General features: G+C 36.4%; 1 protein-coding gene across 2 annotated transcripts in view; it reads right to left on the bottom strand.

Annotated features, from left to right (window-relative positions):
- LOC150077455 (PHD finger protein 21A-like) overlaps positions 1-27,603 on the bottom strand; it is a 177,478-nt gene that overhangs the window by 52,774 nt on the left and 97,101 nt on the right. For both annotated transcript variants that reach the window (XM_090386114.1, XM_090386115.1), the window contains one exon: positions 6,828-7,082. In XM_090386114.1, the coding sequence (XP_090242240.1) occupies positions 6,828-7,082 (255 nt within the window). The remainder of the gene's footprint in view (positions 1-6,827; positions 7,083-27,603) is intronic.

Raw genomic sequence — 27,603 nt, 5'->3', positions numbered from 1 at the left:
GATTTCTGAATACTGACTTTCTTCAACTTTTTCCAATATAACTTTCCTAACAGTCAGATAATTTTCCTTAGTGATTTTAATGTTCATATCCCCAGATGGCTTCGGTTTTCTAGTCACAAGGTTTCAAAGTACACATCAACTTTAGTTGTCCTCTAGGAATCTCGGAACACTTAATTATGGTCTTTTCTCCAATTAGCCTCACGTCTATTTTGCCTTTAGCCAGCGGGTGGTTGGTAGGTGGAACAGACTTCCATCCCTTGTCGTGGAAGTTGATAGCCTAAATAAGTTTAAGGCTCAGCTGGACAGGTATTTTGAACAAACAGAGGGGTGAAGTGGAAGTGGTTATTTTTTATTTATTTATTTTACTTTATTTTTTTTGGCTGATGCTGCATAAGCTTGCTTTCTTGCATCAAATGCCTCTACTAATGCTAATGCTATCAGTACAAGAATGTAAAATGGAATGATCTGCAAGATTTTTACTCCTCATGTCCTAACTTAAATTACTATAGTAAATCTTCTGATCCAATTGTCTTCTCAAATTGTGTCATGATGCAATCATAATTTTTTTTTTTTTTTAATCTGTCCATCTAACTTCAACTTCTGTCACAACTTGATGGTTCTATTGTACTTTCAGCTACACATAAAGCTGATTTATTAGAATCCTATTTTTCTTCTAAAGATTATACTGATGATCTTAGTAAATAATCGCCTATTACACCAAACACACTGCACTGAGCACATCCCATGGCCTTCCAATAGAACAATGTTAGAAAAATTCTAAAAAATCTTGATGCAAAAAAAGCTGTATGTCCTGATGGAATTTCTCCAATTGTTCTCAAAAACCTGTGCTCCTGAGCTTGCTGCTATTTTGTGTCACTTTTTTTAACTTCATTCTATTGATATTTTTCTTTCTGCATGGAAATTTTCTCACATTCAGCTAGTTACTAAAAAGGTTGATAAATCTCCCTTTCTAGTTATTGTCCCAGTTAACTTACCTCTACTTTTTTTCAAAGTAATGGAGAAATCCAAAAACTATCAACTATTAAACTACAGTAAACCCCCACTATTCGCGGGGGTTATGTTCCTGAGAAATGCCGCGAATACTGAGTTATGGCTCCCACAGTAATAAAGGGGTTCTGTTCCAAAGTAGGAAATATATAAGAAAAACTAGTCTAAAATTTTGTCTATGTATGTATTATATGTATCTTCATAATATGACTATGTACAGAGACAGTACATAGTGAAATGCAAGCATATGGCATCGAAATGAAAATAAGAAACAATTTAATATTAAATGTAATATTTATTAGAAATTTCAAACAAATCTTTCAAACCAGCGCTTTGCTAGCTAAAAAACGTATCTCGCCAGTGCTATCACCAGTTCGCTAAAGTGTTGATAAAGGAGTTTTGCCTTTTCACAAATGATGAGTGAACTTAACGGAATTTTATTTTGAGTTCGGTCTTTTATCCACAGATTTAAAGCTTTTTCCATTTTTTCTAATTAACATCACGAGTTACAGAGAAAATTTTTGAAGCAATTTGCGCATTTTCATGGACGCTACGGCAGATTTTTTCTTCCGATTTCTAGATTGATCGTACCGTTGACTCATTGATTTTATAATGTTTTGCCACTGAGGAGACACTTTCACCATTAGAAATTTTGTCTAATAACTCAATTTTATTCGCTAATATCATCACCTTCTTTGATCTTTTCACATTTCCCTTGTTATTCGTAGCCATATTTTTGTACGGGTTAGAAAGAACGTCACAATAAAATCACTTTCTTCCGTTAACACACTCGAAAAAGTCTGTCTTACACTGCAAAACGGTAAATTTATCACTTTTAGACTAAGGCGCATTTAGGGCTAGAGCCTCAAGCTGCGAACAAATTTAGACTATGTATATAAAGTGCTTAGCATCATAATACACAGCCATTTCTGAATAAACAGAAAATTTTTAAGGTGGCATCGTTTTAGGTTATATCTCATATTGTGAATGCCTTCACAACGAGTTGCCATGATATTGCACTACTTCGAATAAGTAACGCTTCACCTAAGGAGAAGACTAGTGTTACTTATTCTCAGATAGGTACCACCACCCAGACAGCACTGTTTCAGGGCTATTTGGCCCTTCGTCAGTGAGTGGGTAGGTACCCAAGTGATGCAATGATGGCAAAAACAGTTATGAAGTATAACTCCACAATATGAGAGATGCCTGATGGTGTATGATGTATTTAGACTAAGGCGCATTTAGGGCTAGAGCCTCAAGCTGCGAACAAATTTAGACTATGTATATAAAGTGCTTAGCATCATAATACACAGCCATTTCTGAATAAACAGAAAATTTTTAAGGTGGCATCGTGTTTTTGCCATCATTGCATCACTTGGGTACCTACCCACTCACTGACGAAGGGCCAAATAGCCCTGAAACAGTGCTGTCTGGGTGGTGGTACCTATCTGAGAATAAGTAACACTAGTCTTCTCCTTAGGTGAAGCATTACTTATTCGAAGTAGTGCAATATCATGGCAACTCGTTGTGAAGGCATTCACAATATGAGATATAACCTAAAACGATGCCACCTTAAAAATTTTCTGTTTATTCAGAAATGGCTGTGTATTATGATGCTAAGCACTTTATATACATAGTCTAAACTTGCCGGACAATTCCGCCGTGTTTACAGGTACTGATATCTCCCTTATTTTTTCAGCTTATAATAAACTCTGATCCTTATTCAACACTTACAAAGATACACACAAATACCCAACCAACGATTTGAATAATATAATTTAGATTAAATGTCAACCAAACTGTGATGCCTGTTATATTGGTAGTACTACTACCAAGTTTGGTTCTACCAAAACCTCCAATACTCACGCATACTACCACTATAATAGTCTTAGATCGGGACAAGCTAGTACAGAACTCACAATTCAAGCTCAAACCCACAATCACACTCCTTTAATTGACTCCGCTATCACCATTATAAGACTTAAAACCAGCCACAAAATTCTTCAATATGGAGCCCTCATCCCACCTTAATGCATTAACTTAACCACTCCACCTTACATTTAGCCATCAGTCTTTTCATAAAACTATTGCAGATTATAGTCAAGGTGAGTACCGCACTTTAAGCATTTCGCTATTTTTATATTAGTCTATCATCACGGTACTATAAGAATTCTATAACTTTATATTTATTACTTTTTTAACACAAAAATTAATTTATTACTATCATTTCAAAGAATGAATGAACCACAAATACAAAAGATAATTAATTACCTTTTGTGTTTAGAGTTATAAAAAAAAAAAGACTGTTTTCTTCAAAAGACAGTGAATTAAAAAACACAACATGCAGGTGTCTTTAAAACTTTATCAAACTAAATATACATTACAAAAACCTAGAGATCCAAACCCTAAATCAAGGATAACAAGTAACCTGGTTATGGATTGCTAACTATTGACTAAAATACAGAAAACAATTGCCACTCTTCATACAGCTATGTCAAACCTTATTAGATTCTTCTCACCAGTGAAGAGCTAGCAAAACAGAAATACCACATGAACAGACATTCTAATGCATCTTTATAAATACTCTGGGTGCACACCATTTCAACTCCAGGTAAACTGCATACTAAAATAAATGGGGGGGGGGGAAGAAGTAAAATCAAACACAAAGTAACTAACAAACCAAATAAATTTACATATCAAACAAAACAATCAAACAATTGACCTGATTACTTAAAGATAACTATAAACGATAATAAACTTCATTAAAAAATAATGAACCAAACCTTACATAAATTAGATCACAAACTGAGAGAAACATTTGCTGACATTATACTAGAGAATTGTGTTACATTATCAGACAAATTCATGACAAGGAACTGAATTCTTCAAAAGACAATGAATAAAATAACCACAATGTGCTGTTGTCTCAAAAACTTTATCAACTAAATAAACTTTGGTCAAAACTAGAGGTCAAGATCCATGAAATCAGGCATACCAAGTTATGAATTGCTGATGTTGACCCAAAATACAGAAATGGTCATTTTTTGACCATATTAGGTTCTAATTAGTGAAAAGAACCTAATAAGCCTATCTCCTTGGTAATGAAAACCTAATAAAGTTCAAATGGCCATATTAAGAGTGGCAATTGTTGTCCAAATTTTAGACCTGCTTATCTGGTGTCCCTAATTTAATGTGTCTTGTCTTAATGAAATCAAATGCAAATTTGATTTCAATCCAAAGAACAGTTCATGACAGCCAAAACAACTTCACTGATCCAGAGCAGACATCAACAAGTGATAGTCTACTTCGAGAGGCCTTACATGGAGGTATTTAGGGGAAACAGCATCAAGTGGAAATGGCATGGCACTGAAGAAATTTTGGAAGACAAAGTCTCAACATCTGTGAGGCTGTCAGAAATACTGCTGCAGCACGGTAAGAAGTCTCAATTCACTGCCTGAATGCTGCCTGGAAAAATCTGTGGCTAGCCATCCGTCAAGACTTTGAGAGATTGGAAGACTGAACTAATATTGATAAAGAAAATCTCTCTGTCAATCTATGGGACTTGAAGTGGACAATGGTAGGTAGGATGAACAAATAACAACAGCGGAGGTCAAGAAGATTGTGTAGCATTAGAACCAGGTGAAGAGACTGGCTGCAGAACTTATGAATTGTCATTATGATGATACTGTGATATCCTACTTCAAGAAGCAAGACTGAAATTAGAAAGAGATGCAGCTTCAAACATGCGTGAAACCCTAGAAGGGGTTCAGGTATGTTTCATCACATATTTCATCATATACTTGATTAATGATAATTTGGTTTACAGTCATTTTTTCTGGAATCAATTACAATTGTTTAATCAAGGGACTACTGTAAATTAGTTTATAGTCAAATTACTTTGATTATAAACTAATTACTTTAGAAGTAATGCATGCCAAGGCTAATTATAGGATTTCCATGGTTAAGAGCACAAAGAAAAGTAGTAAAAATGCTTATTTTAATAGTGAAAGGAAATATATGAACCATATTGGTACACTTAATATGAATGCTAAAGTACTGATGATATTATGTATGTTACTGATAAACTGAATGTTTTGCATCTAGATTCACATGCGAAGAAGTTTTTTAGATAGGGATACTGGAAGTCTCTAATACTGACTGGCAGTTAAGATTTTATGATAGCTGGAAGAAAGTTGAAAAAGAAATTTTTGCAGCTTAAGTAAAAAAAGCACCTAGTACCAAAGCAGCTGAATTACATTAAAAGAAGCAGAAAACAAAGTGCTCAAACTTTTAGCTATTACAATGACAGCATCCTTGAATTCAGGATAAGTCCCTACACAGTTCAACGATAGGCAATTGTCTTACCTAATCACAAAGGTGTTTCAAGGCAAAATAATGAAATCCATAGTTAAAGAAGCAATGCAGGATTATCTGAATAGGTATGAAGCTACAAGACAATCACATCACGGACTTGTTAAGGGGGGATCATTGGCTGAATTTTCCAAAATAAACCAGATGCAAAGAATAATTTGACATAATTTACTTAGATTTTGGCAAAGCTTTTTATACAGTTCTCAAATAAAAAACTTTTGTATAAAGCATTCACCAGCAGACCAAAAAGGTGTGTAGTATGACTGATTTCCACTGGTCAAGTTTGGGTTCAGTATGCCTTGCACCATGCCAGTCATCAGTGTACATCTGTTTTTGTTACCAAAGGTTTGTGGATTTTAGCATTTCAATGTAAATTCATGTCATTAACTCTCTTGAAAACAGTTACTAGTTTTCCTGGGCCTGTCTGCAACAAACTCAGATAATCTAGAGCATGATGGTAAGATGAGTTAACCACTTAAGGCATATCAGCTACTCTCAATCAGTATTTTATGACTACTTGGTCATTTCTTAGGCTTAGTACCACAGCTGGATTTTCATTTCTTCTGCACTTAGTTGTCAACTTGAATGTTGAATTCCTAAGCATAGTACACCCAGACATTTTCTCCATGTGACATCAAACTACAAGGTTTGATTAAAAAATAAAAAAAAAAAGTTTGGTGAATGATCTTATAATTCTTAAATACAAAATGGCAGCTAAAAGATAGAATGGAATTTACACTGACATCTTTTGAGCATGCAAGTTTTAACTTACTATTATGTGCCAAGTTTTCAAGTGTTATTAAAAGCTTCTTGAGCGAAATTTTTTGCTTGAAGATGAATAAATAACCAGTTACCTGCAAGCATCCCAAACATCAGTGAAGTCCACACCATCATTTAGTTGGATTGATGATTGGTAACTTTAGAAGCTGCTATAAAGATGTCATTTGGTTTGGCTTAGGCCACTGAAAATTTAGGCAAATGCCCACACACAATCCACTTGGGATCAAACACAGCACTGAGTCCTTGTTAAAAATTAAAAACATTCTTGTCATACTGTATCCACTTTGTCTGATTTAGCACTATGCAACTTTTGGTTATACCCAATATTAAAATTGGCCATGAAAGGAAAACAATAAATCAATTCAAGGAATTCAATCAAGCCCAACAGAACACCTAAAAGAATTCACAAAAGAAGACTTCCAAAATGTTTTGATCAGTGGCAGCTGATGGAATAAGTGTTCATTGCAGGAGACATTGAAGAATATTAATACTGTAAATATTGAACATTTAATATTTACATTATACATCAAATAAAATTAATTTTTGCAATGTGTGTTGTGTGTGTGGGGGGGGGGGGAGATTTTATTACAATTATTTGCAAACTTAAATTTTTTTTTAACATCATATTACTATTTTCTAAACATTCATCTGCTAGAATAACAACTTACTCTTGGATCCACTTTGCTAACCAGCTTCTCACGTACTGGCTGAATTTTAGAAGGTGACACAATTTGTGGCGGCGGCGGCAGTGGTGGTGGTGGCGGCGGCGGAGGCGGCGGTGGTGGCAATAATGTTGTTGTAGTCACTGGTTTAGAAGCAGAAAGAGATGATCTGATGAGGGATGGTGATGGTGATGTAGTAACAACTGTATTGACAGGGGTGTTAGTATGATGGAATCCACCTATGTGGTGTTTCTGCGGAGACTACAAAATGAACATGTCAAATAACTTAACAATAAAATTATTTACCACCATCAAACAAATCAAATAAGGCAGCACCAAAAAAGTGTCCAATTTTTTAAATGATAAATTCCTTCCAATAAGTAAACAGTTGGATTAATTAGGCAGCCAGCTACCTGAGAATTCTTTCCTAATACTCTTGATTACAAGATTCTCAAAATACTCTTGTAAAAATATGGTAGATATACAAAATGAATAAAAAAAAAATAAAAAAAAAGCAAATATGTGCAGTGGATAACAAACTACATGCTAAACCTTGCCAGTGACTTAAAAAAAAAACTGCAGCTACCAATTACAGTTTAAAGTATGTACTAAGGAATGGATGTTAATACATCTGATGTACATATCATGATATATATTTTATAAATAGATAAATATCTATAATAATACTTTATTATTTATAAACTTCCTTATACACTCATAATACATACCAAATAACACTGAGAAATGTGAAACCATAAATTAAATCAATGAATACCCGATACCACATTTAATTTTTTTTTTTTTTTTTTTTTGTGTTAATTGTTGGCGCATCAGCTTCTATGGCCATATTGCACCTCCCAAAGTTTTTGCATTTTACTGTGATCTAAGCCCGAGGCGGGAATCGAACCCGCGACCTTTGAGTTGCCAGGCAGGCACTTTACCTACCTGGCTAGCCCGGTCGGCACCACATTTAATGATCAAAATTAACTTTACAATAAAAAAAAAAAAAAAAGTTTACCTTGCTTTTTTCAAAATTCAAAGGGCCAAGGTATGTCTGAACAAGATAAGAATATATCAAGGTATCTTAACAAGATAAGATACAAGAAACAAGATATATCATTTTCAAGTTTATAAAACCATTAGGTGTAAGCCAATTCATCATTACACATGCATCTGCATTTCCATTATAATTCAGTGGAATATACCAAATAAATAAAAATAATCAGATAAAAGAAACCACTTTATATAAATAATATCTTATGAGCAGTATTTTTCTGTAGCAATGGTGTCATGTGTGCAGCAAGAAACATACTTGTTTATACAAAGCTGATGGTTTAAGATTTATGAAAAATAACTTTACTACTGGGACTAACGCAGCAATATCGTTTAACCATTTGAAGTCCAATGTTTTGCCCACTGCTATATTGGACCACAAAGACTTCCAGTCATATCACCGAAATGAAAAAGTGCAGTCTACAGCAATATCTTTCTAAATCATAATCAACAGGTATCTAACAGGCAATCCAAACAGAAATCCATAGATAGAAAAATCCCAGGTAATGCTTGAAAACACATCAGTGGCAAATAGTCCTGTGGCTGTATTTTAATATAAAATGTGCATGCTGTCAGTGAAATTCAATTTCTCATGCAGTATTGATTTTTAAAAAATTCTGCTTTTTTCCTGAAAAAAATACCCCCCCCCCCTTTTCTGGGAAGAATGCTTTCTATCTGCAAGAAAAGTGCCTGATTTTTAACTGTTTTCCTCCTGCTTACAATTATCAGATCTTCGGATGTCAAAAAGTTGGCAGCTATGCAGTGCCAGATTTACATATGGGCTGAGTGGGCTACAGTCCAGGGCCTCATAGGGTGGGCCTCCGCCTCCTGGCCAAAAAAATTTTAAAAATTTATCATTAATTTTATTTAATTTGTAACGATAAAAATCAGGGACTTTACCTAGGCCAAAATAATGTGCAAGCACAAATCCAAAATTCAGGAACACACTGATGGTTGTACTGAACGCACTCTCCCTTGAATCCTTGATTTTACTATCTAGGCCCAGGTGCTTAGTAACATTAAACACGTGACGTACGAGTCTATGGTTGTATAACAGTTACACAAGTGTGTACTTACTGTTTAGTAAAGTTCGTGGAGGCTTTAAAGCCACTCAGAGTCAAATGATAAAGTCAGCTATGAAGCAATACAAGTGTTCAGATCACTCTATCATTATAGCATGCGTTTTGAGAACAAGGGAGGATTCTTTTATATCATTGTGACGGAGCAATATGGCCTTAGTTGCTAATGCTCCTAAAAACAAAATAACAACATATCATTGTGAATCACAATGCAGTAATACCCCGAAGTTACGCGATAGGTGGGTCCGACAAAAATCGCTTAAGTCGAATTCGCATAAGTCTGGGTACAACTTTGCATATAAATACATATAAATTTTGCTTAATTGGGACCAAGGACTAACAAAAACACTAGTTTAAAAGAAAAATATTTAATAAAATTGCAGTTATTTATGCATATTAATACAAATTATGTATTAAAAAAATAAATGAGTTACGTAAAAAAGTTATTTCAATGTCGATGGCTTCATAAAATCTAACAGATTCGTCTGACGACAAAGTGCCTTCTTTTTTTCATGCAGAATTTCTTCGTAGCAAGCTAATAATTTTTTATTCCTTGCTTTGTAGCTATAACGTGTTCTTCGTTGGAGTCTATGTTTTCTAAAATTTTTAAGCCCTTTTCAATTGAGCTGAGACCTTCTGTCAAGCTTGCAATTGTCATGTGCTTTTCTGGTGGAACTGGATCTGAAGTGTCAGATATTTCAGTGACGTTTTGCCCACGCATCTCTATGAGCTCATTCATTGTTTAAAAGAAAAATATTTAATAAAATTGCAGTTATTTATACAGTTGGTTATACAATTGCAGTTGGATTCACTATGTGAATCCAACTGCAATTGTATTCACTGGTGATGATGTCAATGGTGATGATGTCAACAAGCTGTTGGATTCACTATGTGAATCCAACAGCTTGTTGACATCATCACCATTGACTTCCAAATTTAATTGCCTGGCAAGATTAACAACTTCTATCATATAAGCGACATGATCAGTTTCTGGTGTTGTTTTCGTCTCATTTTTGGAAAAAAATGGACAAAGTTTCTTCCAGACACCATTCAATGTTTTTTTGTGAATTTCATCCCAAGATTCTTCAATGATTCTTACGGCATCTAAAACATTGAATTGTTTCCAAAAGTCTTTAACAGATATCTCACTGTTTTGTCTCATAGCTTCATTCAGACGTGCAAACGAACTCCTCGTGTAGTAGGCCTTGAATGTTTTGATGACTCCCTGGTCCATCAGTTGAAGCAAGCTGGTTGTGTTTGGAGGCAAAAACAACTTTTCACACGTCAGTCAAAATTAATTAGGGTGGCAGGAGGGTGACCGAGTGCATTGTTAATAAGAAGAATCAATTTAAATGGAATATGTTTAGACTTGCAATAACGTTCGACTTCGGGTATGAAGTGGTGACCAAACCAGTCCTCAAAAACAGAAGCTGTCACCCAAGCTTTATGATTTGACTTCCAAATCACTGGTAAGCTAATTTTAGATATATTTTTTAAAACTCTTGGGTTTTCGGAGCGATAAATTAAGAGAGGTTTTAACTTGCAGTTACCAGCTGCATTCCTGCCGACTATCATTGTCAATCGGTCTTTGGAAATCTTAAAGCCTGGAAAGTTTTTTTATTCGTGAAAACGATGTAATTTCCGACAAAAGTTGAGCACGAATTCGAACGCACACATATAAATATGACAGTTGGAATGCAAATTCTTGTATATGTGTGCAGCTCATGCGGCGGCAAAGTTGAATTTTGTTCATCTTTCACTCTCACTCTCCACCGTTGCACCGTATATCGATAGCATATGAAAAACGACCTTGAAGATAGTGGGCGGCAGTGTTGCCAAACGAAAAAATCAAAAACCGCGTAACTCCGAGTTCGCGTAAGTTGGGGTATTACTGTATTTAATTTTGACTTTTTGTGAAAATAATAATGAGTAAGCGACATGAAAGTGGTGCTAATAAACGAAAGTGACAAAAAGAACAGAAGGAAATACTCAAGCATTTAAAGCCAATCACATCATACGGCTTTGTACAGCAGGCAGAAACAGCTCTACATAATCCATCAGATACAGAACATTCACATTTACAAACAGAAGAAAATCAAGCAGACTACACTGAGCAGATCAGTTTATATACAGAACACAGCCTCCCAAGAACTTCAAAGAGAACTGTTTTTAGTAACTACCACTACAAGTACAGAAACTTCTGAATGAAGTGACAGGACCTATAGCCAAAGAATTAAAACAAGGCACTGAAGGAACATGCCACGAGATAGTTACATGAAAAGAAGCAGTTCAAGCTCATTACTGTCTTAAAGACTTGGAAAACAAAGCAAATAATCTCAGCAAAAATCCTAGCATTGCAGACACAAAAATACCAACTGTTCATGCTACTAATGATTTCAGAGACAATGACATAGGTTTATGGACCACATTGAATAACGAGGAAATATCATTCTGGATTGAGAAAGGTCAATCGGAATGTCAGCACTGGGATGGATCTTTTACCAATTAGAAGTGAACATACAAAAACCAAGCCTGGTTCTGCTCAAAGAATTTATTCCATTCCATCAAAGTAAATGGAGAAACCTAACCTCAAGAATGGCTAGTGTATTCTCCCACAAAAGGAAAAGTCTACTGTTTTGTGCGCAAACTTTTCTCTAACCAAACTACCTCAACTACAGCTTTAGCTTCTACTGGATTCGATCGTTGGCATCACACTTATCTTGTTCAAACCCACAGAAACTCTAAAAATCATATGAACTCTATGCTAACATACTTAACAAGAAAGCGTGGTCAAACGCTCACATAAAAACTCAAAGAACAAATCAAAGCAGAGCAGGATTACTGGAGGCACATACTTCAGCGAGTTATTGCAGTGATTTCCCTTTTGGCAGAATGTGGCTTGGCATTTAGGGGAGATGATGAAACATTTGGTTCAACAAACAATGGTAACTTTCTTGGATTGCTTGAATTATTGCCAAATTTGATCCCTTCCTGTGTGCTCCCATAAATCAGTATGGAGGTAAAGACTCTGGTCAGCCATCATACTTATTCAAAACCATATGTGAAGAGGTTATCCAGTTAATGGCTAATAAAGTTCGAGAATAATACTGAGCAACATCAAACAAGCAGGTTATTTTAGTTTATCAGTAGATTCAACCCCTGACGTTTCCCATGTTGATCAACTTACTGTCATTGTTAGATATGTTTCTTCTAGCAAGGGATTACCAGTTGAATACTTTGAGTATTTTTGAACTGAAAGATCACACCAGTGAAAGTATTGCTGAGCTGATACTGAACTATTTCAGTGAACTTGAAATAGATTTCAGTAAATGTAGAGGACAATCATATGACGATGCAGCCAATATGGCTGGAAAGTATAACAGAGTTCAACAAAAAAATCCCGAAAATAATAAGTTTGCAAAGTTTATTCCATGCGCTAGACATTCCCTAAATCTAGCTGGAAGAACCGCAGTTGACTCGTGCCTGGATGCAGTGAATTTTTTTGGCACAATAAACAAGCGTTATTGTTTTTAATCAGCTTCTACAAAAAGGTGGGCAGTGCTAAAAATTTTCTTGCCTCCTGAGTCAAACGTTCCTAAACATTTATCAGAGGGAAGACTCATGCCAAACCTACTGCAGCTATTAACAAAAGTTATGCTAACATTGTTGAAGCCCTCAGTCATATTTACTGTGATGAAACTGAAAAAGGAGATACTAGATGACAGGCTGAAAATGGAAGAATTTGAATTCATTTTCATGCTTCCCCTTTGGACACATTTGCTAGATCAATTTCAAAAGTTAACAAGGTACTCCAAAGTTCGCAAATTTCATTGAACACATGCAAATATTTACAGCTCACTATTGCAGTTCGTATCAAACACTCAGGCTAATTTTGATGAAATTGAACAGCAAGCAAAATTTACTCTACCAGATGTAGAGTACAAAACTGTCAAAAGAAGGAAGAGAGCACGAAAAAAACAAAATAATGATGGGACAGCCTTAGGTGAACTTTCTCCAAGAGACAAGTTTAAGGTAAATTCATTTATCCCTGTCATGGATGCTCTTGAAGCCAACCTAGACAGAAGTGCAACAGTGTATAGGAATGTAGCTGGGAATTTTTCATTTTTGGTGAATCTGCAAGCAACCAAGGAACAGATTCACAATGGCATTGAGATGTTGATGCAAGTGTATCCAAAGGATGTTAACCTTAGTCTAGTCGATGAACTCTTACACTTCCACCTGTACATCAAACAAGCTCACCCTGAAAAATAAAATTTCAGCCACCAAGATATGTATCAAATAATATTCCAGGAGAAAATTCGGACAGTTTTTCCAAATGTGGAAACAATTTTCAGATTGTTCCTGTGTTTAATGGTTACTAACTGTACTGGCAAAAGATCATTTTCTAGACTGAAAAGGATAAAGAATGATCTATGGTCAACAATGTCCCAAGATCGGTTGTCTGATCTAAGCATTCTCTGCATACAAAATGACAAACTGCGACTTACTGATTTTAATGTTATAATTGATAAGTTTGCATCCAAAAAGGCTGGAAATAAACTGTTCTGATTTTGTATATAGTGTAATGTTATAACAGAGCTATGATTCCCCTATGAATGTTCTGTGTGAACATCTTCATTAATTCCATACTTTTGTAAACCTATTAAATGTTATAATTTTATGAACAATCTTTTTATCATGCTAAAATTTCAGCAATGTTCTACTTTTATTGAGTAGATAAAGAATAGAATGATGCTTTGTTTCTCATGATCAGATGCTATTAATTTTGGGCCTCCCAATGTTTCCTAAGCCCAGGGCCTCCAGTTGCTTTAATCCGGCACTACAGCTATGACATTAATACTGGTTTCTAAGATGGAAAATGGAAGTAATTAATAATTTCATGTTCATTATATTGTATGACTGTGTGGGTTTTTTTTTTTTTTTTTCCCCATTTTCAGCAGAATAATAAGTTTTGTTTTATTGAAAATAATGTGTAAAAACACAAGTAACATTTTTAACTCTATATAAATTAAAAGTTTTCCTCCTGGTGATATTTATTTGACCTTGAGAATGCCATGTGGTGGGGTAGCCAATGGGAGAAGAGGGATGCAGGTCATGTGGTACAAGTGGGTGGGGCAATTACATCACTAGAAATGCACAAGTAAATAATTACATTGGTCATTTCCTGATTAGATATTGATCAATGCATTTCAACAGGTGTCTGGAATCGATGATGTTTAATTTGCTAACGTAGTAATTAACATAATGCCATGACCTAGATGGGCAATCATTGTTTCTGAGAGAAAACGACGCCGTCAGGAGTCTGCACGGAAATATATAGAGAAACATGCCAAAAGGTTACGAACTAGTCAGAGAATAAGTTCAATGATATTGGAGCAAGTGGAAAATACTCCGGCACAACCACCAGGAAGTGGGTAGCTAATATGGACGAAGAACAGGCTGAAACTTAGTGAACCGTTAAATGGCACAGACGTAATGTAATATCTTCACAAGATCCTTATAACAAAGAAACCACTGAAGTATCATATTGCGATTTAAGTGATATGGTAAGTGAATGTCAACATTGCAACAGATCATCTTTTCACAGCCAACTCGAAAGTGCTGCACATTCGTGTCGTCACGGAGGGAAGGTATGTAGTAGTAGTAGTAGTGGTGGCATGTGATGCGAGAAAGCAAATGTATGAGCTTATGCAGCATCAGCCAAAAAAAAAAAAAAAAAAAAAAATCACACCATTCCCTCCAAATGCCTATCCAGTTCCTCCTTAAATTTATTCAACCTATCAACTTCCACAACGACAGATGGAAGTTTGTTCCAGCAATTAACCACCCGCTGGCTAAAGGCAAATTTCCGCACATCTATTCTACATCTGTCTTTTCTTAATTTGAATTTATGCCCCCCTTAGGTTTGTAATCTGAACAAGTGGAAGGATCCCATCAGAATTCAGCGCTCAACCCATTCAAGGCCTTATATACCTCAATCAGATCACCGCACAGATGCCTAGTCTCCAGCCACTGCAATTTGCAGAACTTAAGCCTCTCTTGGTAAGAGGATCTCTTCATTCCCCTCACCGATCTTGTCCTTCACTGTACACGCTCAAGTAAATCTACATCCTTCCTAAAATGAGGCCTCCAGACCTGTATGCAGTACTCAAGGCATGGCCTGACCATTGCCTTATACAGAGGGATAATCACCTCCTTCTCCCTGCTAGCAAAATTCCTATATATCATTCACAAAACCCCATGACCTGCTCTGGCAGCTTGTCTGCATTGCTCAGAAAACTTCATATCTGACTGCACAATTACTCCCAGGTCTTTTTCATTTTCTAACACCTTAAGTGTAGTACCACACAGTTGGTACGTTTCTCTGGGGTTACTTCTACCCATATGCAGTACTTTGCATTTGTCAAGATTAAACTTCAGTGCCACTTCTTAGCCCATCTGCCCAAATTATCTAGATCCTGTTGCAGTAGCACACTGCCATTACTGTCATTAACAACCCTGCCAACCTTTGTATTATCTGCAAACTTCGACATTAAGCCTGATATACCTTCATCAATATCATTGATAAATATACAAAACAACAGTGGACCTAACACCGAACCCTGTGGGACTCCACTAATAACATTAGTCCAAGAAGAGCAGCACCTGTTGATTACCACCCTCTGTCTTCTCGCACTTAACCATCCTTTTATCCATTGTAGCAACTTACCCTTAATACCATTCTGGTCCAATTTGTGCAATAGTCTTCCATGTGCAACAGTGTCAAAGGCTTTCCTGAAATCCAAATATATGATATCAAAATTATTTCTTGCATCCAGTTCCTTTGTAACCACATCATAATATCCTATCAAATTTGTCAGACAAGACTTTCCCTTAACAAACCCATGCTGTGTCTGAATTATTGCTGCAGTCTTGTCTAGATGATCCTGCAATGCATCTTTAACCAGCGACTCCATTATTTTACCCGGAACAGAAGTTAAACTAACTAATGTTGCCAACAGCAGATACCTATCCAGCGAGCGCAGGGGTTGGTGAGGGAAGCAAGCAGCGGGCAGAGTCCCCTAGCTTTTCATTAAAAAAAAAAAAAAATCATATTTAATAAATATTCAGTCCTTTCTAGTAAGAGGTCAGGCTTTTGTATAATTAAAGCAGAATTCAAGGAAAGAAAAAATAAAAAAATAAAAGAAAAAACTTTTTCTTGAAATAAAAAAACAATGTGGAATACCTCCCTCGTGGGGGCAAACTTGTTTGTTATGACCAATGTCATGGTCATCACTAAGTTCATACAGTGTCTTTTGAAGTGAGGGTTTATACAATTTATCTTCCATCAGTGGAAGCACTATATGTGTGCCACACCTCAGCAAAATATCTATTGCACATTAACCCCACAGTATTAGTGCAGTTGGACAGACAACTTGAGTAGTCAAGACTCGCTAATTTATTGTAATTTTTCCTTGTAGAGGATCTGCAATCTCATTATGGATTTAAAATAAATCTTTGTGGATTTTTTTTGAAAAGAGTAAGTTAGGCTATTTCTGGAAATTTTAGAGGAATATTATATATTTTATTTTAAGACAGAAGAATGCTCTCACCTGGGATTTTCTTCAGGAATGGCTGTATCCGTGTAAGGTGTAATTTAAAAGGTGTTGAAATTGCAATTATATGGAAGGAGTACAAAGGAAAAAGCCAGCTTTTATCCTAAATCCTTGAATGAGGAGTAATTGTAGGCATAAAGGGAGATGACTGAGAGGGCCCTGGGATCGCAGATCAGTACGGACTGTGGATTTTTGGCTGCTGTAAAGGGACGAGTATTTTTTAACGTATTCTTCATTATTTAACATAGTACATTGTGTTTTACAGAGATATTAAATAGGTTTAGTAGCGTTCATTAGCTTCTTATTTTGAATTTCACCGGGAATTTCTGGAAGTTACGACTCCCAGTGTTGGCGCCAATATTGTTGAACTAGCCGCCATATTGTAGTCGATAAGAAATAGCTTAACGTGTGTATATATATATATATATATATATATATATATATCTCGAACTGATAGCGAAGGTATAAAGTAAAACTAGATAGCGTAATACGAAGCACTGTATTTGTTAGCTTATTATAGTATTATCAATTAATCAAAAATATTATGTTTAAGTATAGTGCGATAGCATCATTAATACATTAGTCTTCTCCTCAGGTGAAGCGCTACTTTTTCGAAGTAGTGCAATATCATGGCAACTTGTTGTGAAGATATTCACAATATGAGATATAACTTAAAACGATGCCACCTTGCAAATATTCTGTTTATTCAGAATTGGCTATGTATTAATGATGCTATCGCACTATACTTATACATAGTCCAGACTTTCCCATAGCTTGAGGCTTTAGCCCTAAATGCTTTATAGTCAAAAATATTATTAATCTTATTAAATTTCATTGTTAATTAAATTGTATTTAAATGGATATCATGATCCAGGCTAGAGCTGCGAAGCAAATATCACAGACTAGCGAGAGTGCTGTGGCTCGGGGAAGAAACGAAGGGGGCAATTCTCCAACGCATCACAGTGTCAAAAAATGTGCGAAATGTGAAATGTTTGCCGACCTTTCTAAAACAGGACATGATCTAGCCAAGGAGGATGCCTCTGTGTGTGCTAGGTGTCTGGAGTGTCAAGGAATTAGGCGCCAACTCAGCATTTTGATGGGCATCTATCAGAGCTTGAGATGTAGGGTAAATGCCCTCGAAGAAATTAATATGAGGAGCTCATCAGGCTCTCAGCTGCCCAGCTCAACACAGAGGCAATCTCAAAGACAGAACGCGCTGTTCCCAAAGGAACTAGTTATTGTTGGTGACTCTGTAGTCAAGGAGATGGGGAATATACTATGTAAGAAGGATAGGACTAGGGTATGTCTGCAGGGGCAAAAGTTGATGACGTTGTAGAGCAGATATCTTTTCAGGGCACAAAAGGTGATGTTGTACACGTTGCAACTAATGACATTAAGAGTAAGAGATCTGCAGATTTACTCAACGAGTACAGGAAAATGTTGAAAAAAAGTCACGAGTTAGGGTTGAATGTGAAAGTTTCTGCAATTCTGCCCAGACATGACAGGAAGGAGTATATGGTGAGAGCCTTATCGATCAATTCGGCCCTGGAGAGATTGTGAGATTGAGAGGCTGAAAAAAATCTGGAGAGATTTTTTTCACCCTGGTCTGTGCGTGTTGACAGGAGAGATTGCTTCTACAGGGATGGGATACACTTAAATAGAAAGGGTGCAAGAATATTTGCTGATGCTATCAAGACAGTGTTAGTTGGGTTGGAAAACTGCTAGCATGGGGGTGGATACACAGACGAAAAGGATAACAGTGGCTGCAGGCAGAGGCAAAAGTGATTCTTGCACTGCTTCTATTAGAATGGGCAGCAGACTGGAAAGCAAGGTAATGGAGATTTCCAGGACTGTTGGGAGTCATAGTGGAACAAGTAAATACATGGGCTATGTTAGGGTGGCTAGGAGCAGGAACAGGTAGCATGTATACCAATGCTAGGAGTATAGTTAATAAATTTGATGAGCTTGAAGTGCTAGTCAAGACATCAAAGGCAGATATTGTTGGGATATCAGAGACATGGTGTCACACAGATATAGGCAGTGCAGAGTTGGAATTTGGGGAGTACAATGTTTATAGGAAGGACAGACAGGCCAGGAAGGGTGGAGGAGTTATGCTGTTAGTTAAGAAATTTATAAAATTTAAGGAGGTGCATCCAATTGATGCTGGTGGTCAATGCAGTGTTGAGTCTGTTTAGTGTGAAATAAGCACTGGGAAAGGCAAAATGAGAGTAGGTGTGTGTTATAGGCCTAATGATTCTGATGAGTATAATGAGCAATTGTGCAGAGAAATACAGCGGGCCAGTAAATCAGAATGTCTTATTATGGTTATGGGAGATTTTAACTTTCCAGATATTGACTGGAACTTATGAGTGGGTCACTCGCACACTAGCAAGGCTTTTGTGGATTTATTGGATGACTGTTTTCTACAGCAACACGTTCGAGAGGCAACCAGAGGGAGTAATACTCTTGATCTGATTATCAGTAGTGATTATTCATGCATTAAGAATCTGCAGATAAAGGAACCAAGGAACCACTGGGCGACAGTGATCACAATGTATTAATGGGAATTAATACATTGTGATCACTGTCGCCCGGATGTGGGAATTATTTAAAAATGTAACTACCATCAAGGCTAAAGAGAAGGGCGTTTGCTTTCGTAAAAGTGACTACAGAGGTCACCTTTAAGTTTTTAAATTCTGTACAGTGGGATCAACTGACGATGTTACCAACAATGAATTCTAAATGGGAAGCCTTCAGGGACTTCATTTTGGAGGCTACTAGTCTTTTCATTCCAACTAAGAAATACTGTTCAAGACTTAGGCCTAAATGGATGTCAGATGAATTAATGAGGCTAGTGGCAGAGAAGAAGAATGTATGGGATGCAAAAAAAATATCAGGCGACACAGAAGCCTATGGGCAGGTATAAACTAGTCTGTAATCAAGTCACAAAGAAGGTTAGACAGGCGAGGGCAGATTATGAGAAATCTTTGGCAAAGGATGCAAAGAAAAACAGCAAGGAGTTCTTTACTTATGTAAACTCTAGAAGGAAAGGGGGGATGAATCAGATTTGACCACTTAACATAGATGGGTTGACTATTGATGATCATGCTCACGTAGCTGATAAACAATGAGTATTTTGTATCTACATTCACACATGAGGGGAGTGCCAGATGTTTATCAAATGCTAACCGTGATTTTGTAATAACTGAGAGCAAAGTGGAGGCGAAACTGTTGATGTTAAACATAAGGAAGGCACTTCAATTTTCAAAATCTTCTATTGAATTTCACGCAAATTACAAAAATGTGACATCAAGTGTGCATTAAACCCACCTAATTTACCTATGGCTTATGAAACATGACACTTGATTCGTTTGTTTGTTTTGGAGGGGGAGTTTCTCTTTACAGAGCGAAATTGTTTTCGTGGCGCGGAGCATAAGAAAACCGTTGGCTACATCACACCGTCGCCCGTACAGTTACGTTGAAAAGGGAAGGGAAGGTAGGTAAATACTTTTAGTTGAGTAGCAGTGTTTTTGAAAGGCAAACAGATCATATTTCCTTTCTTCAACGTGTATTGCTCCTACGAACAGAAGATCAAGGAAATTCATCTATTGTAAATGGAAAAAAACTGTAAAACTGATAACACTGCAATGTGCATTTGATAAAAAAAAGTTTGCTTTATTGTAATTATTTTTAGTAAACAATATCGGAACAGCAGTTTCCTGGGTTTGATCTTGTAACGAAATTTCGAGGAAGTATTTCTATTTATAGTTGCGTTATAAACTTCGAAAACTGGTGCATCAAAGGAAAGAAAAAAAATCATCCACTATGAATAACGTTCTTTCTTGAAATGTGTATTCTTCACAAAACTGCAATATTTGTAACAATACAAAACTAACAGATTACGACTAATGGCTGCTCAAAAAGTATTGCTAGAAGATATTTGCTTGTTACGTTTTGATGTCATCGCAAAGGAAGAAATTCAGTTTTAGTACAGAAGCCGAATAAATTCACTATCCACGGTCATAAAGCTGTTCTAGCTGCAATAAACAGATAACCCCGCTGAAAAAATAGATTTTCTCCCCATCACTTCTCTTGTTTTTCTGTGGTTTTTGGCAGATGGGTCGCTGACTGCTAAATGTGGTCACCGACCGCATTTAGCAGTCTCTCTCTCCTTGTGGTCAGAGATCCCGAAATAGAGAGAGAGGTCATCCCGGAATATAAATGGAATTTGTTTGTCGGAATGCTGCCCACCAATTATCAACTCTTTTAGTGACCTTCTAATGTAGGTTGTGTTCAAATAATACACTTTGCCAAAATTCGAAATTGCTACATCAATTAGGAGCACAAACCGTTTCCCCCAACATAATGAATTACTTTATAGGTATAATAAAGGATGACTACTGATGATTTTTACTGACTGGAAGGAAGTGTTCGCAATAAAACATCTGTACAAGGGCGGTCACTCAAAAGAAGCTATACCGTAGGACTTAGGCATCCTACGGTGAAGCTGAGACTTAGGTGTCCTACGGTGAAGCTGACTTATTAGCATCTGTTGTGAAACTGAATGCAATAAAGAAATAGATTTATTGGAACTTCCATATCCGCGATGAAACTGACTAATTAAAACTTCAGCATCTGAGATGAAAGTTACAGCTCTGAACCTTTGACAATCTCCTGGCCTTCTCCCCACCAAAAAATTACTTTTACTCACTCTCTCTTGTCTGACTGGAAAGAGTGAACTCCCTCCCATAAGGGGTTTTTTCCTCCAAGTGAATGAAGGGAACTGGAAGTTTCAGGAAGATGAATCCTGTTTTCCTTCATTCGGTGAACATTTTCTCTGTCGGTGCAAGAGAAGTGAAATTACATTTGCAGCTCAGAATGGAATTCAAGCATCGAAACATATGACACTTTGTGCTGAATTTTTCGGGCGTGTGTGATAATGAAAAATTTTTGATGGTATCGAGGAAATATCGAAGTATTCAGTAACAATTACTTACAATACGAGTAACGGATTATTGTCGCAATCCGTTACTCGTAGCCCTTTTTTTTTTTTTTTTTTTTTTCGTTTGCACACCAGGTGAGATACATACGAAGTTCCTTGGACATCACTTTTCGAAGTTTATAACGCAGCTATGAATAGAAATATTTTCTTGAAATTTCGTAAGATCAGATATACATCCATGAAACTGCTGTTCCGATTTAGTCCTCTAAAAACAATTACAATAAAGCAAACTTTTTTTTTTTTTTTTTTTTTTATGAAATGCGCATTGTGGTGATCAGTTTTACATCAGTTTTTTTTTTCTTTTGTTTTCCTTCCGTTTCCAGTATGGCTTCCAAGAGATGAATTTCCTTGATTTTTTGTTAGTAGATACAATACATACTGAAGAAAAGAACGAAGTTATTTTTGTTCTTCAAAACCAATTAGTTGCAATTCTTTCGTACAACAGTTATGAAAAGCAGTAAAGCAAACTGTTGTGAGAGAGCCATGCAAATTAGTGTTCGCAAGTAATGATGCTCAACTGCTTGTTTTCCACGAAAGTCGTTTACATTTTTATTTTCTCCTTGGATCACCTTGGTAACGCTAATGCTGTAAGCTTGATCAGTCAATTATCTCTCCGCTTGTGTTGATTCGTTTTAACCAGAGGCGTCCAGATAACGCGCAAATTTTTGAACTAATGATATAACTTGTTTTATTTTCAAAGCTTGGATCTTGTTTTGCCGACATCAAAATTTAACAAATTGAAATTTGATCGTACATTTTTGCTGTTTTAGAGTGAATTAATAATTTTTGCTCAGCGCTAAAGGTAGGAAATCAAAGAATATACTTCTGTTTATGTATATCGAGAGTTTCAATTTTGTAAATTGAGTAGAAATTATGGAAATTATTATTTTTTTTTTTTCAGGAGAGGCAACTTTCAAGTTAGGGTTAAAGTAGATTTAAAAAAAAAAAAAAAAAATGGGACCGATTCGGGGTTAAAGAAGGCAACAAAGGAAGTAAGCAGGCCCTTGGCCACAATTATGAGAGCTTCCTTGGACTTAGTGGAGTTCCCCATGGCCTGGAGGTGTGCAAATGTATCACCAATTCACAAAGGAGGTTCAACAGGTGACACAAGTAACTACAGACCTGTTAGTTTAACTTGTATTCTGGGGAAAATAATGAAATCACTGGTTAAAGAAGCATTGTAGAATCATCAAGACAAGACTGCAGTAATAGTTAAGACACAGAATGGGTTTGTCAAAGTGAGGTCTTGTCTGACCAATTTGATTGGTTACTATGATGTGGTCACAAAGGAACTGAATGCCAAAAATAATTTTGATATCATATATTTGGATTTCAGGAAACCTGATACTGTTGCACATGGAAGACTGCTATACAAATTGGGCGCCTCCGTAGCCAGGTGGGAAGGAGCAGCAGTGCGTAGCACACGCTTCTTGATTAGACCGGGGTTCGAGCCCGTCACCACCAAATACGGAGGATGCGGAAAGGTCAGGGAATGACTACCGCATATTCCCGGAGCAATATGGCCTTAGTTGCTAATGCTCCTAAAAACCAAATAACAAACAAACAACAAACAGCTATACAAATTGGAGAGGTATGGCATCAAGGGTAAGCTGCTACAATGGATAAAAGGATGGTTGAGTGGGAGACAACAGAGAGTGGTAATCAATGGACATTGTTGCTCGTGGACAAATGTTATTAGTGGAGTTCCCCAAGGTTCGGTGTTGGGCCCATTGTTGTTTTGCATATTTATCAATGATATTGATGAAGGTATATCAGGTTTAATGTCCAAGTTTGCAGATGATACAAAGGTTAGCAGGGTTGTTAACGACAGTAAGCTACTCCAACTGGATCTAGATAAGTCAGGAAATTGGGCTGAGAAGTGGCAACTGAAGTTTAACCTTGACAAATGCAAAGTACTGCATATGGGTAGCAATAACCGAAGAGAAATGTACCAACTAGGTGGTTCTACACTCAGGGAAGTGGAAAGTGAAAAAGACCTGGGGGTAGTTGTGCAGCCAAATATGAAGTTCGCTGAGCAGTGCAGATGGGCTGCAAGGGGAGGTCATGGAGTCTTGTCAATGATATATAGGAATTTTGCTAGCAGGGACAGGGAGGTGGTAATCCTGTTATACAAGGCAATGGTCAGGCCACACCTAGAGTACTGTGTACAGGTTTGGAGGCCTCATTTTAGGAAGGATGTAGAGTTGCTAGAACGAGTACAAAGAAGGGCAACAAGATTGGTGAGGGGAACAAAGGGGTGCTTTTACCAAGAAAGGCTTAAGTTCTGCAAATGCAGTGCCTGGAGAGTAGGCACCTGCGAGGAGATCTGATTGATGTGTATTAGGCCTTCAATGGGTTGAGAAAGCTGAATGCTGATGGGATTCTTCATCTTACTCAGACTAAGAACCTGAGGGGGGCACAGTTTCAAATTGAGGAAAGATAGTTGTAGAATAGACGTGTGGAAATTTGCCTTTAGCCAGTGGGTAGTTGATTGGTGGAACAGGCTTCCATCTTTTGTTGTGGAAGCTAATAGCCTAAATAATTTAAGGCTGAGCTGGACAGACATTTGGGACAAATGGAGGGATGAAATGGGAGAGGGGTTTTTTTTTTTTTTTTTTTTTTTTGGCTTATGCTGCCTAAGTTTGCTTTCTTGCATCGCATGCCTCTACTAATGCTAATGATGTCCTGAAGCCTGATAGGGGCTTTTTGTTAATACCATCTTCAAAGGAGCTCCTTTGAAGATGGTATTAACAAAAAGCCCCTATCAGGCTTCAGGACATCATCTCCCTTTATGCCTACAATTACTCCCCATGACCAAATACGGAAAGGTCAGAAAATGACCACCGCATATTCTTGGAGCAATATAGTCTTAGTTGCTAATGCTCCTAAAAAAAAAAAACCTTCCTATGCAAGGACTTATGACAAAAGTTGGCTTTTTCCTTTGTCCTCCTTCCATATAATTGCAATTTCAACACCTTCTAAATTACACCTCACCTGGATGCAGCTGTTCCTGAAGAAAACCCCAGGTAAGAGTATTCTTCTGCCTTCAAAGAAAATATATAATATTCCTAAAATTTAATATTCCTCTAAAATTTCCAAAAATAGCCTAACCTACTCATTTCAAAAAAAAATCTACAAAGTTTATTTTAAATCCACAATGAGATTGCAGATCCCCTGCAAGGAAAAATTACAATAAATTATCAGCATTTGTCTGACTTCACGAAAATTAGCAGGTCTCGACTACTCAAGTTGTCTGTCCAATTGTCTAATAAAATTTCGAGACTTGAGGACCTCCAAATATTTTTTTACTCTATGACAGTATTAGTGCCTGACACTCTTCCCACCCCCCAATAGATCAATCTTGCAGAATTTTCCAGCTAGGGTACATAATTAATTGGTAAAAAAAAATCTCATCTTAAGTGTCTGCTTTAATGTAATTTTAGTTATGTATATCAATCACAACACACCCACAAAACTTATTAGTATTAGTATTAGTAACGGCCGCATGGTGCAAGAAAGCCTATGGCTTATGCTGCACCAGCCAAAAAAAAAATAAAAAAATCCGAACAAAACAATGATTAAAACAAAAAAAAAATAATAATAATAAATAAATAACTAAATAATAATAATTAATAAATAAAAAAAATAAAATAAAAAGGAAATTAAACCTATCATCCTATGTGCTTCCCTTACCCGAAAGTACTATCCAGATGACCTTTGAATTTCCCCAAACTGTCGGCCTCTACCACCCATGAAGGCAACTTATTCCAGTAATTTATAACTCGCTGGCTAAAATAGAACTTCCTACAATCCATTTAAACATTTCTAAACATTTCTAAATCTAAACATTTCCCCCCGTAACTTGAATTTATGTCCCCTAGTTCTAGCATCATTTATAATCTTGAAAATTTTGTCCTCATTCATTTTACTGATGCCTCTCAGAGCCTTAAACACCTCAATCAAATCTCCTCTAAGGTGTCTAGTTTCCAAACTCTGCAACCCACATATTCTAAGTCTTTCTTCATAAGGACGCCCTTTTGCCGATCTCACCAGGCGAGTTACCCTTCTTTGCACCCTTTCAAGAAGCTCGATGTCTTTCTTCAGGTGCGGTCTCCATACTTGAACACAGTATTCCAAGTGTGGTCTAACATAAGCCTTATATAATGGGATTATCACGTCCCTATCTCTACTTGCAAAAGTTCGATAGATCATCGATAGGACACCATGGGCCTTCCTTGCAACCTGTTTACAATGCTCAGAGAATTTCATGTCTGACCGTATCGTAACACCCAAGTCCCTTTCCTCCAGTACTGGCTTTAGTTGAACTCCACCAAGTGAATAAGTTTTTTTGGGATTACTGTTTCCCAGGTGTAATACCTTACACTTTGTTGGATTAAAGCACAGCTGCCATTTTTCTGACCATTCCTGAAGTCTATCTAGGTCTCTCTGAAGAAGCTCAGCTTGACAGTGATCATTAACTACTCTCCCAATTTTAACATCATCTGCAAATTTAGACATCACGCCCTCTATCCCTTCATCAATGTCGTTTATGAAAATTAAAAACAACAGTGGTCCTAATACTGATCCTTGGGGAACCCCACTTCTTACATCAACCCAATCTGAGGAATAGCCATTTATCACAACCCTCTGCCTCCTGCCCTGAAGCCATCCTTCTATCCATCTAAGGATTTTCCCAGTGATTCCAACCTGTTCCAGCTTATAAAGCAACCGCTCATGTGGGACTGAGTCAAAAGCTTTGCTGAAATCTAAATAAACAATGTCGAAATTATTCCCTAAATCCAGCTCGTGAGTGACCCTTTCGAAATAGCGAACCAGATTTGTTAAACATGATTTTCCCTTTACGAAACCATGCTGAGTATCCTTGAGAATTTCAATTCGATCCAAATGATCCAAATTATGGAGCCATAAAACATTTTGCATTCAAAAATGCAGATACATTTTTCTGCTGGGTGGGACAGTGGTTCAAAACCTTTCTTCCAAATAATTAATGTAGCCTATTTGTCACACAAAGTTAAATTATAAGGTCATTTATACAATTTAGTAAACTTTAGCCTAATTTTACAATATCTTACATAATAGAAGTTTTCATTCAAAAAAAAAATCTGCAAAAATACAGAGTATTTTTGCAGTCCAGAGTATACTGAACTGTGGGAGTAGAAAGATAAAGCATGGAGAAACCATTAAAATGTAATCTAAATTACATTTTAAGTAAATGATTTTTACTTATGTAATGTAATTTGAGTGATATTTTCTATGTTGCTGTGTGCAATGACATCAAAATATTTTAGATGATATTATACCTTTCACATTTTAATGATATGCAGAGAAGTATTTCTGGAAAAAGATCTCATTTCCATTACTTTATAAATGTTTTATAGCTGTAAAAATAAAAAAATGGGGTCAGTGTGACTTCAGATTACTAGTCATACCACATTTAAGAAGATAAATAATGTCACCAATCAAGGTTTAACAGAGCATTCCACTCATATAATGGCTTAATGGGTTGCTAAAAAGTCGTTCCCCCCACTTGTTAAACCATCTCTGAATGAAAATGCAAAAACAAGTATTTTCTTTTTAATCAATAAATTATCCGCACAATTATACCACAATATAAAACTGTCTGATTTTTATTTTTACAAGAGACAAGCCAAGAAACAAAAATACAATATATAACTGCGTATATACATTTCAGCATACTCAATAAACCAACTATCATTCCATGTTGGCACATATATTACACCCACTAGGAGCTGCACCTGTAAAACAATTATAACTTGGGTCCAGAATTGTGCCACAAACTTTTGGAAAAGAAAGTAATGAACAGAGAAATCCTTAACATTATTATGATTATTAACAGTTTTGTATTCTATTCTCAATTTTCATTCACATATATTTTAAATGAATTAGCTGTTGCAATAAATAAGAAACAACATTTTATTTTCCTTAGATAGTACAATTTGAGATAATATTTTGTAATAATTGTTTTATACAAAATAATTATTACAAAATAT

Source organism: Mastigoproctus giganteus, chromosome 12 (genome assembly GCF_048544385.1).
Source record: "Mastigoproctus giganteus isolate SK-2022 chromosome 12, ASM4854438v1, whole genome shotgun sequence".
In the NCBI taxonomy this organism is placed as follows: domain Eukaryota; kingdom Metazoa; phylum Arthropoda; class Arachnida; order Uropygi; family Thelyphonidae; genus Mastigoproctus; species Mastigoproctus giganteus.
This window is presented reverse-complemented; position numbering and strand designations above follow the sequence as displayed.